The sequence below is a fragment of the Humulus lupulus genome, chromosome 8 (genome assembly GCF_963169125.1).
Source record: "Humulus lupulus chromosome 8, drHumLupu1.1, whole genome shotgun sequence".
Taxonomy (NCBI): Eukaryota; Viridiplantae; Streptophyta; class Magnoliopsida; order Rosales; family Cannabaceae; genus Humulus; species Humulus lupulus.
This window is the reverse complement of record NC_084800.1, coordinates 48,492,659-48,505,353: the sequence shown is the minus strand read 5'-3', so window position 1 is coordinate 48,505,353 and position 12,695 is coordinate 48,492,659. Positions and strand designations below refer to the sequence as shown.

Here is a 12,695-nt window from a genome sequence, read left to right as displayed (position 1 = left end):
GAGCTCGAGATATGGATAAAAAATTAACACGAACTAAGTTTTCTAAATAAGTTCCTAGTTTTAACCGGGTCATAAAAAACTTAGAAGTTGATTTAAATCCGTTGATCGTTGCTCTTCTTAAAGAGCTCGAGATATGGATAAAAAATTAACACGAACTAAGTTTTCTAAATAAGTTCCTGGTTTTAACCGGGTCATAAAAAACTTAGAAGTTGATTTAAATCCATTGATCGTTGTTCTTCTTAAAGAGCTCGAGATATGGATAAAAAATTAACACGAACTAAGTTTTCTAAATAAGTTCCTGGTTTTAACTGGGTCATAAAAAACTTAGAAGTTGATTTAAATCCGTTGATCGTTGTTCTTCTTAAAGAGATCGAGATATGGATAAAAAATTAACATGAACTAAGTTTTCTAAATAAGGCCCTGGTTTTAACTGGGTCATAAAACTTAGAAGTTGATGTAAATCTATTTATCGTTGTTCTTTTCAAAGAGCTCGAGATATAAATAGCGGTTAACACGAACTAAGTTTATCAAAAAGATATATATATATTGAAGCCAAAAGCATGGAAAATATAAGTTAAAGGTGCAAGGCAAATTGTCTCGAGGAGAAAACACCTCATGCAAAGGTTACATAAAATACTTCAAAATATTCAAAGGCAAGAAAAGAAAAAAGAAGAGAAAAAGCGCCCTAAGCTCCGTCAGTCGGCCCTTTGGAGGTCGCCGTTTCACCCTGCTCCGCCACACCAGAGGCTTCCCCAGTCTCCGAAGGTGGCGCCTCTTTGTCGAGGCGAGCTTGGAACTTCACCAGCAAGCGCGCCCAGAGATTCGGTGGCATGAAAGAGAATTCAGCCTCCGGATTGTGAAGCCAACAGTGATAGAACAGATCCTGCATGGACTGCTCCGAGGTGGTCCGTTCGTCCTCCAGGGCGGCCTGGATTTCAGTCCTCGCTGCCTCGAGGTCTGCCTGCGAGGTGGCGAGGGAGGTCTCGAGCTCCTGGAACTTCGAGCGGGTCTTCTCCCAGTCGACCTGGGTCCTCTCCAACTCGACCTTCGAGGTCGTCAAGGCATCCTTAGTCACCTTAACCTCCTGAAGGGTGGCCTGGTGCTCAGTCCTCATGTCATCGAGCTGAGTTCTGGCCCTGATAATGCTCCGGTGAAGGGCGACGACACCCTGCGAGGAATGAAAGATAAACTGTCTCAGAGGAAAAATAAGGCAGAGTATAATGGTAAAAGCTTCAAGAGAATAGGGCAACTTACCGTTAGGGTCATGCTCATTGAAGAGTCCATAACGTCAACCGGGCTCATTGTCTCAATAGCCCGGAGTTCCTTCTCGGTGAACTTGTAGATATGGCTAACGGCGTAGTTCGCCGATTCGTACACCATTCCCCAGAAGGCCTCTGGGATCTTCTCCAGGTCCTGGGGATTGACCGGGATGCGTACATCGGAGGCCACCACAGACAGAGTCCCGATCTCCATTCCTATGTCCTGGGTGGCAGGCGGAACTCGCTGAGGCGGTGGAGGCATTTGTCCTGCTCCGGCGGCAGGAAGGATCGCCCCCACGACCTGGGCTGACGGGGTTTTCTCTTTCTCCTTTGCCGGAGATTTGGTGGAGACCCCAGCAGTACTCTTGGAACCCTGGAGCCTTTTCTGTCTTGGCCCGACTGAGGGATTCCCCCCGAAAACTACGCCCCGCAAGCTATCCTCGGGTTGAGACATCTCTTCTGTCAAACGAAAAACATGGTTATTACAAGTTAGCAATCATGCAGAGATAAAGAGAAAGGATTAACGCTAAAAAGTATACGAATACTAAAGGAGCCCTACCCCCCGAGCTGGAAGAACCTAAGGCGATTATTTCCCGAACTGGCGCAGGTTCTGGCTCCGGGTCTGGTTCCGGGTTAGATTCCCCTACGTACTGCCTAAGCCCCAGAGCATAGATACCCATTTGGAGTGATGACCATGTTCGTAAGTTTGTCCCATACTCCTGGAAAATGATCGACCTAAAGGCTAGGGTGTTATCTACTACTACGGTGCCCCTAGGCCGGCTCTCTTGGTGATCCAGCACGAGCCGGTCGACACAATGGAGCAGAAGTGTGTTCAGGTCCGGATCGCTCCTGTGACGATGGACGAGTTGCCTAGGATTGAACCTAGCCCGCCGGGGGTCTGCAGCGGCCCTATCTAGACTCCTAAACAAGTAAGGGTTACCTTGGCCAGAAGGACCCGCAGCTGCTCTGGATTGGATCCTCCCCTGGGCGACCTCCAAAGTCCTCTTCCTGCTCCTCACGAGCGGAACTTCGTCGCCCTCATCCTCCTCGTCTTCATCTTCCGCGACCTCCTCCACATTGATAGGTCTGGTGTCCCGGGCTGGGGGCGGCCCCCGAGGCCTCTTGAGGTTCAAGGTCTGATTTGAAAAAATCAGCTTGCAGAACACCATCGTCTCGTCCGTCACGAGCGCGCAATAATCCTTCTCACTGGGGGGCAAGCCCGCCAGTGTTTCATACTATGCCCCGAGGGTCACAGATCTCTCTGTTCTCGTGAAGATGGCTGCATAATGAATTTAAGTCAGAAAGGGGTGCAGGAGGAGTTAAAGTGATATTTAAACACACGGGCTAGGGTCAGGGAGCACTTACGAGGACGAGTGATGTAGTGGTGCTCGCAGTTCTGGAAACCAGTCGACATGAAGAACTGGTCCTTGAAATCATTAGGATGGCTAGGCAGCTCGATGACCGCCGCCGTGTTGGGAAAACGGGTTAAATAGTAAAACCCGTCGCCTCGCCTCCGCTGGTCCGGGCTGGCTTTGAGGCAAAAGAAATATAAAATATCCGCAGGAGTGGGGACCTCCCACTCATGCTTCTGGAATAAGTACCTCAACCCTGCCAGCAGACGGTAGGAGTTGGGGGGGGAGCTGAAATGGGGCCAACCCCACGAAGTTTAAGAAATCAGCAAAGTACTGATCCAGGGGAAGGAAGGCCCCTGCCTTAAAGTGTTCACCGCTCCAGGCCGCGAACGACTCGTCGAGCGGCGAGCAGCTCCGCTCACCCTCCGCAGCAGGACGGGCTATGACGGAGGCTTTCCCCAGCGCGATGTTGTGAGTGAGGAAGAGTTTGTTAATCTTCGTCTGATCGGTTATCTTTGAGATGATTCTCTCCGCCTCAAAGAATGCGTCAGGGGCCACCTCGACCTCCTTCTCCACTGCCGGCCCGAAACGCGGGATCGGGGAGCTAGGCATCACCGCCTTTCCTTTTGCCTGCTGGGGGGCCGAGCTTCCGATGTTCTTCTGGGGGAGATTCTTTTTTTGAGCCATCTGGTCGCCTAGCAAACAAAAGAAAACACTTTAGAAAAGGCGACCCAAGCAGGAGGAGGAAGCAATTATTATTTTCCCGAGCTGAGGTAAGCCCAGCTCGTGGAGAGTGGAACCACGCGGTTCAGTGAACACGCGCGTATACTCCCAACAGATCCCAGGTTACTTGAAATTCGTGTGTCAAGAGGTTCAGAATAGAATTTTCCTTGGGGGGAAAATTTCAATAGGCCGAAAATTACAAAACAGCTTATGAGGCGTGTTCCCTAAGCTACCCGGTTTTGTACCCAAAATTCCCAAAACTCCTACCCAGAAATTTTCCCTAGAAAAAATATCCTGAAACCCATACTCTAAAGCGATTTTCTACAGCAAATATACCCTAACCTAAAAAGGGCTGTCACCCTCCATATCCACAAAACCCAGAAAGCCCTTGCATGCGGCTACAGTGAAATTTTTTACCTAAGCTACAGTAGCATGTTATCAAAGTACACAGGGTCAGGAAAATTACTGTGTATGACTGGGACGTAGACGAGAGTGTTGCGTTGGTAGGAGCTTCGTCGATGTAGTAGCTTCCAAAGCTTCGGAGAAATCCGTGCGCCTAAGCTTCTTGAACAATGAAAATGGCAGCAATAGTTTTGAATGAGGAAAAGGGTTTCGTTCTTCTGGAATATGGAGAAGAAAGAGGAAAAGAGGTTTGATAAATTTAGAATGAAAGGGTGGCCCGTGCGTAGGGTGACCACCCTTCTTTTATATGCGTGAAGGATCACGTGTAGAAGGCTCTTGGATGGCCCTGATGAGGGATCCAAGGCCTTCCACTCGAAATACGAAACGACGGCTGGGCATAGGCTAGGCCATTAAATGCGGTTCTCGTAAGACGTACCGTCACCACCCACGATGTGCCACGTACCAGGTGCCTGCGTAAAGAGTGGAATGCGAAGAGTTTGTGGGGAAGTCTAAAAGCCCCTACTATGGTCTTATATATCACGCCATATACCACGAGCAGGAGCTTGGGGGGCAGATGTACGCCCTGATTTTCCACGGGCTGATTAGCAGGCCGAGCTTCGAACTAATCATGGTTAGTCGATAAACATCCCCCAGGTCGGATCTCCTGTCTTGAGGTCGTACCCCCCTTAGCTCGAGGAATCCTCAAGGACTCGCCAAGATTCCCAAGACGGGAGCAAGGAATCGAAAGGCCGAAGGTCAGGACAGGTGCACAGCTCGTGGTACGAGCTAGATATGGAGGCTACGACCCCTTGTAAACTCAACACACGCAAGATAAACGTGCATATATCTGACATCACGTGTCCGACATCTCCCTGAATTCTCGGACACGCTGCAGGAATGTGCGTGTTCAGACACCCACGGCTGGGTTGGGCTGTGCGGCCCATTATCTCCTTACTAATCGATTTGACCATACTTATGTGTCAGGTTTAGGAATTAATCATGAATGTCACAGAGTTGATGTGACAAATAAGAAGGTCACGGGATGACCTCCTTACCAACTTCCAGGTGCCTTCTCCTATAAATATGGAGACCCTGGGAGTTGATAAGGGTTGGAAAAAATAGTCTCTGGAGAGATATACTTTGTAACCAAATACCCAGAATATATCAATAATATTGACTCGTGGAGTAGAAGGATTTTAACCTTTGAACCACTTAAAAACGTGTCTTGAGTCACTTATTTCATCCTCTAAGATCTTATATCTGTTACGGTTCTACATTTGGCACTAATCCTCTTCTCTCTTTCTCTTAATTACCTGTTGGCGAAGAACCGCGTCAACATCCCTGTACCTGTTGCTTCCGCTTCCGCTCCTGTTGATGACCCTGTGATTGAACAGATTCCAGTAGAAACTCATGATGAACCTCAAAATCAAGACCAAGGTGAAAATCTTGATATTGGGGATGATGAAGCTATGGTGAGAAGATCACAGAGAACCCGCAGGTCTGCTATTCCTAATGACAATCTTGTCTATTTACAGAAACATGAGTTTGATGTGGGAGACACTTTTGAGCCAGTTACCTATCAAGAAGCTATGAATAGTCCTCAATCTGTGTTGTGGATGGATGCAATGAAAGATGAGTTGAATTCTATGTCACAAAATGAAGTTTGGGAGTAGGTTGAATTACCCAAAGGTTGCAGACCCATTGGATGCAAATGGGTGTATAAGATCAAACGTGACTCGAATGGGCAAGTGGAAAGGTATAAGGCTAGGCTTGTGGCTAAAGACTATAGCCAGAGAGAAGGTATTGATTTCAAAGAAACCTTTTCACCTGTTTCCACCAAAGATTCGTTGCGAATTATTATGGCTATAGTTGCTCATTTTGATCTAGAACTCAATCAAATGGATGTGAGGACTGCCTTCTTGAATGGAGATTTATTTGAAGATGTTTACATGACTTAACCTATTGGTTTTGAGAAGTCTGGCAAAGAACACATGGTTTGCAAGCTCAAAAATTCTATCTATGGGCTTAAACAAGCATCAAGGCAGTGGTATCTCAAGTTCGATATGATTGTCATTGCAAATGGCTTCAAGGAGAATGTACTAGATCAATGTATATACATGAAGGTCAGTGGGGGCAGCTTTATTTTTCTAGTATTGTATGTTGATGACATCCTGCTTGCATCTAATAATTTTGATCTATTGTTTGAGACGAAACAACTTTTGTTTAGCCATTTTGATATGAAGGACCTTGGTGAGGCTTCCTATGTGCTTGGGATTCAGATTCTTCGGGATAGGGCTAATGGTATTCTTCGTTTGTCTCAGAAGACTTACATTGATCGGATCTTGAAAAGATTCAATATGCATGCATGTTCTCCTGGGAAGGCACCAATAGTGAAGGGTGACAAGTTCTCAAAGGCTCAATGTCCACAAAATGATAAAGAGAGAGATGAAATGAAAGTCGTTCCCTATGCATCACTGGTTGGTAGCTTGATGTATGCTCAAGTATGCACACGCCCTGATATTGCTTTTGTTGTCGGCGTGTTGGGTAGATACTTGAGTGATCCTGGTCTTAGCCATTGGAAAGCGGCTAAGAAAGTCATGAGGTATCTTCAGAGTACAAAGGATCATATGTTGACTTACCGGCGAGCTGACACTCTTGATATAGTTGGGTTCAGTGACGCCGATTATGCAGGATGCGCGGATGATAAAAATTCCACTTCAGGCTACATTTATATGATGGCTGGAGGAGCTGTTTCATGGAAAAGTGTCAAGCAGACACTCACAGCTTCTTCTACGATGGAGGCAGAGTATATGGCGTGTTATGAGGCTACTTGTCAAGCAATATGGCTGCGGAATTTCATTTCAGCATTGAGTGTTGTAGACTCTATTTCGAGGCCGCTGAAATTGTATTGTGACAACTCCGCAGCAGTAGCTTTCTCTAAGAACACTAGGAGTACTTCTCGCTCAAAGCATATTGATATAAAGTACTATTTTGTTAAAGAGAAAGTTGTTGAGTCCCTCATTTCTATTGACTACACACCTACCACTAGCATGTTGGCAGACCCACTAACGAAAGGCTTACCTATATGTGTGTTTTTAGAACACGTTGCTCGAATGGGATTGTCAGGAGCCTAGATTGTTGAACTCAGTGGGAGTTTTGTTATTTATGTATTGAACATGCTAGTATTTTGTATGGATTGCTTATAGCGTGTGTTTTATTCTGAACATGCATAGTGATAATTGAAGCCACTTCTTCTTGTTGCTATTACGTATATATGTTTATATATGTATATACTATTGTTCAACGAAGTGACAGGTACAAAAGAAGATGAAAGCGCATAGTCTCAATCAATTGTACCTCATGCATGTTTGGTTTGATAGTTAATGGTTGTTATGATATTTAAATGTCTACAGGGCCAAGTCATATGTAATATTTGTATCCTATCGGTATAATATTATGTATGATTTATTTGATTGCCATATATGTGTTAGACAATATTGTGGTGGTTTGATTATATTGTCCAAGTGGGAGAATGTTAGAATTTTATATGGACTAATATAATTACAAACATAATTTCATTATCACAATCATTTTCTAGAGTGCCTACGAATAGTTAAAGACCATAATGGGATGGTTAATATTAATCTAATTACAATTGAGGCACATGGTAGCACCCTAAAGACTATAGGTTGGCCCATTAAACCATAGTCCACCATATCTAATAATATAAGCCCAATAGGCCCAATATACCCCTTAGGGTAAGAAGGCATACAAGACATATATAGAGAACATATGTGTTGTTGGGTAAATACAGACGTATGTGGTTTTGGTAAGGGTTGCTTTCCATAAGTTATTTCTTGCATTGTTTTTTTAATATTGTTTTGTGTAGATCGTGAGATATTCAAGGATGAACATTGGAGACTCAATGTCAAATATGTTTTATCTCTATATATTCAATTCAATGCTCTAAATAAAATGTGTTCCTGGATTGTTGTATGAGCATGTAATATTGATTTGAATCTGAATTATAGATTTAATGCTCATAATATTGTTTTACAATTTAACAGCATCAACTTTAGGATTTTTTTTCTTCTCAATTTGCAGAAGTCAACATGGGGCACTCGCTATAAATATTTAGTTTTCCTTCTCAAATTCCTCAATCTTCTTCAAGCTTTCATGGGTGTCACTATCATAATACATAAAGATATCAGTGGCACAATCACATCCTTAACAGTTATAACCCTTTGCTATAGGTTTCTGATGAGAACATTCTTCTCAAGCTCAATTTTGATTTGGTTTTCGGTCCGATCGCACTTTATTGCTTGACTTATTAATTGTACCGTGTTAATCTTCCAGCTTCATAGTAAATTTTAATATTATCACAGTGGGTTGTAAAGACTAGACTTAAGTAAGTTTGGCAGTCTTATATTTGTGTTTCATGTAACTTTTATACAGGCATATGTCTTAGGCTTTGGCTGGCTGATGTTTATAATATTTTATAACCAACGTGATGCATGGGAATATATACCAAATAAACTTAACTTGTATGTAAAACGGGTTACAATTTCTTTTAAGAACTAATGATTTTCTTCAAAAAGCGGCAACATATAATAAATAATAACGTATAAATACTATGTAGCAGAAAAATACCTTGGGCGTGAGTCATCCCGACTCTGCATGGTCTATATAAATATATATATACACTACAACAAATTTAATTATTAGCGGCGGGGGACTCCGCCGCTAATAAATGCCACGTCCGCCGCTAATAGACTTTAGCGGCGGGCCTCCGCCGCTAATACCCCGCGCTTAAAAAAGTGTCGCTAATAATGATTATTAGCGGTGGACTGACACACCCGCCGCTAATAAGCAATTATAGCAGCGGACATTAGCGGCGGAACCCGCTGCTAATAACTATGTCCGAGGGATTAATATTAGCTGCGGGGTCCGCCGCTATTATTGTATTTATAATTTTTTTAAAATTAAATTTTAAATAAATTAATAAATTAATATTTATTAAATTTAATTATTTTTAAAAATAATTTATAATATAATTTAATAAAAATAAACATTAAATTAATTTAAACATAACTAACATTAAAATTAATATAAATAGTTTTAATATTTATCAACCTAGTAAATATCACTATAGTCATTAAAAATAAATAAAGTATTAATTCAGTCCAAATATATAAACTAGTAACTAAAGAAAGTCATTAAGATTAATATTGAAATTGTCCTCATCTTCAACATTTTGGTCTGGCTGTGAGGACGATGGCTGTGACGATGGCGGTGGCGGTGGCTGTGGTGGCCGTGGCGGTGGCGGTGAAGGAATATATGGTGGTTGTGATGATCGTCCGAGCGTGAGGTCCCCAAACAGATCTCGAGGCTGTGGCTGTGGTGGAGGCTGCATCGATCCTCCTGGAAAATCGGTAAAACTAAAATATTGTGGAGGAGACTGAGAATGGGGTCCAAAAATGTATTGGTTTTGATACTGAGGAGGTTGTTGCGACGACATATGTGGCGGATACATTGGATGAGGCTGGTACAGCTGCTGCGGCGGATACTGTGAAGGAGGCTGGAGCTGATGCTGTGAAGGAGGTTCATACTGCTGATGTGAAGGAGGCTGATACTGCTGTGAAGGAGGCTGATACTGCTGTGACGGAGGCTGATACTGCTGTGACGGAGACTGAGAAGACGAAGCACCTTCGGATTGTGGTGGCAAATGCCTCTGCAAAAAACTGTCAAACATTGGGTTATACAGTTTACTGGGATGCACAGTTGTCGAAGTCTCAAACGTCTCACGAATTGCCTTCACCAGCAAAGCCATAACTCTCATATCTTCATTAGGCGAAGCAGCAGTATTTGCTTGGGACTGACTTTGATCTGTAGAGCTAGAGGATGTCCTTTTTGCCTTCCCTTTCGCCCTATAACCCACTCCTCTTTGGTAGTCAGATCTCTCCCCGAGTACTTTACTTAGTATCTCATATTGATCGACCGGGGACGAATCAACACCAGATACATTTAGAGATGCCTCACTCTGCTGTTGACTTTGCCTCTCATTCTGTGACTTCTCAACCTCAGCCGCCATTTTTTCCTGTATAAAGATAACATTATAAACAAAAATTAGAAACATTATAAATATTAGAAACAAGAAAACAATACTATTCACTTACATAATCTTGTTGAGCTGCCTCATTGACAAAAGATTTTGTCGATTTTCTCATATGAGCATCCCTCCAAGTATCAACAACATGCGCATGCGGGTTCTCCTATACAAATGTAAACAAAATGTTTCAGAATGTGTTATTTTATAAAATTAAATTAACATCTTCACTTACATATTCGTGACGCTTAGCTGCCAACGACTTTGTGCCTTGTGTTATTACATACTTCATTTGTCTTCTGTTTGCTTGATTTTTAGCGGAACGAGCCAAAAATCTTTCGCTCAAAAACATTTCACAAATAAGCTGCCAAGCCTCCTTAGTGCAATGGTTAGGTGGCTTAGAGAGGACATTCTCCAAATCTTCTGGTCCAGCATAATGATTTTTGAAGTGTCTATGTCTATAGTTCTTTCTCTCGCGATATCTTTCCCCCATCTCCTTGTTGAGAGTTGCCAGAACTGACTCACGTTGTGGATGACCGTCTATATTATAGTAATACTGCATTAGGAAAAAAAATATTAGATAACTTGTAAATAATGGAATTAAATAATGAAAAGTACAAGATTTGTAATTTTTTTACCCTCATACGATCAAGCACTTGATCCTTAAACTGTTGAGGTACATCAGCAAAATCCAAATAATGCCCCGGACACAACATGGAAACTAGAGTTCCCAACATGCGAATAAAAGCTTGATCCTCCTGCCCAACCACTTTGTTGGTCACAGGATCAAGCTCTAGATCCAATGGTTTCCCAGCTTTTTTCCTTCGTTCTTCAAGAACATTATTACTAGCAGGGCCACGACCTTTTCTTCTCGTCGACGGGGCTTTAAAATTTATTAACAATAATCAGTATTAGTATTGATGTTATATTTATCTAACAATATAATTTCTAAAAATAATTTTGATATGCAATATTTAACCTGACTCGCAAGATGTTGGTACCCTAGAAGGATCTGGCGGGTCTTGACCCCCACCATCTCCGCCATGATAAGTAGCTATATCAGCTGACATTATACTTCAGTTTAAAATTTATTAGTTAGTAATTAGCATTAAATAGAAGTATATCACATTGAATTCATAATAATAATAATTACAAAAAAAAACTTCATTATATTTAAATATATAGTTCTGTTACACAAATAGAAAAAACTAAACAGAGTAATCACTATCATTTCCATCAGTAATCGGAGATACATTTTCATCTTCACAAAGCTCAAATATCTTATATTATAATTACAAAAAAACACTTCATTATATTTAAATACATAGTTCTGTTACACAAATAGAAAAAAACTAAACAGAGTAATCACTATCATTTCCATCAGTACTCGGAGACACATTTTCATCTTCACAAAGTTCAACAACCAATTCATCTTCTGCATCTGCAACGTCCTCATGTTCTGACATATCAGCTTCGTCGTCACCATCTTCATCAGCTCCAACATAAGCAGCAGGTTGATCAGATTGCATAATCAACTCTCCAAGGTCCACAGTCAACAAAAAATTTGATGAACTTGTTTCATGTACAACATCAATAACATCATTAACCTCATCAGAATTGTCCTTAATGTCCCAAATCTGTCGATGATTCACATCTTCTACAACTTTCCAATCACGACCTCTAAGTAAATCATCAAGATAGAAAACTTGCTTAGCTTGAGTAGCAAGTATGTACGGCTCATCTTTGTACCATTCGCCATTGACGTTTATACTGGTGACATTATTTTCAATGACTGTTTTCTTCATTCTTGGATTTGTATTAAACCATTTGCACCGAAATAATGCCACTGAATATGCACCAGTGAAAGAAAGTATCACCACTTCTTCAAGCGTGCCGTAAAAATTAAAACCTTCTGTTCCGGCAGCAGACACTCCACTATTCTGTGTGGTGCGCTTTTTGTCTCGATCGTGTGCAATAAATCGAACACCATTGACTATACAACCTTGGTAAAAGGTTGACAAATGATCTGACCTAGATGCTAAAGCTAACAGTTCATCACCGTTATCCAAAGACCCAAGCTTGTGCAGGTCATATATCTAAATATATAGAATGATATTAGATTCACAAAATATATCATTAATAAAATCACTGTTCAAAGTTCAAAGTTCAAAGCTACCTTTTTATGAAACCACGAACGGAAATTTTTCCTATGCAAACGATCATGATCACCATCTGGGTATTTTTGTTTAATCTCTTGTAGGTGTTCGCTGTTAATTAGAATAGTGTTACGATTCTTGATAACAAAAAACTGATAATAACCACACATGTTCTAATTTATAAGAGAATAAACTTACTCTAAATAAGGCTCAATTTCAGGAGAATTCTCAAGTATGAACCACTCAGCTATTTCACGAGTCTTATGATCGAGAGTCTTCAAAGTTCCCTTTGTGAGTGGACGACATTGAGATTGGAAAACTGCAAGATTTCGTGGGATATAAGTTGCATCTTCATTTCGATCAAGACAGTTAAATCTTGTTTCAATGCCTTTGAAATACATTGAACAAAAGGTCAAAGCCTCGTCTGCAACATAGCCTTCGGCGATCGACCCTTCAGGGCGAGCTTTATTTCCCACATAATTCTTTAATTTTTTCATGTACCTTTCAAAAGGATACATCCACCTCATAAATACCGGACCACCCAATATTGCTTCTTCTGGCAAATGTAATACCAAATGAATCATTATGTCAAAAAAAGCTGGAGGAAAAATCAACTCCATCTTGCACAATATCTGAATAAGATCATTTTGTGCTTCCTCCATATCTTTAACATTTAAAGTCCTCGAACATATTTGCC

General features: G+C 41.7%; 1 protein-coding gene across 1 annotated transcript; it reads right to left on the bottom strand.

The window, feature by feature from the left end:
• Positions 1-10,139: 10,139 nt before the first annotated feature.
• On the bottom strand, positions 10,140-11,868 carry LOC133793775 (uncharacterized). Its single transcript, XM_062231057.1, has 2 exons — positions 10,481-11,868; positions 10,140-10,398 (listed from the first exon to the last, which is right to left on the bottom strand). Exon 1 carries the CDS (start codon positions 11,645-11,647, stop codon positions 11,195-11,197), a length of 453 nt encoding a protein of 150 aa, XP_062087041.1. The 5' UTR covers positions 11,648-11,868; the 3' UTR covers positions 10,140-10,398; positions 10,481-11,194.
• Positions 11,869-12,695: the final 827 nt, after the last annotated feature.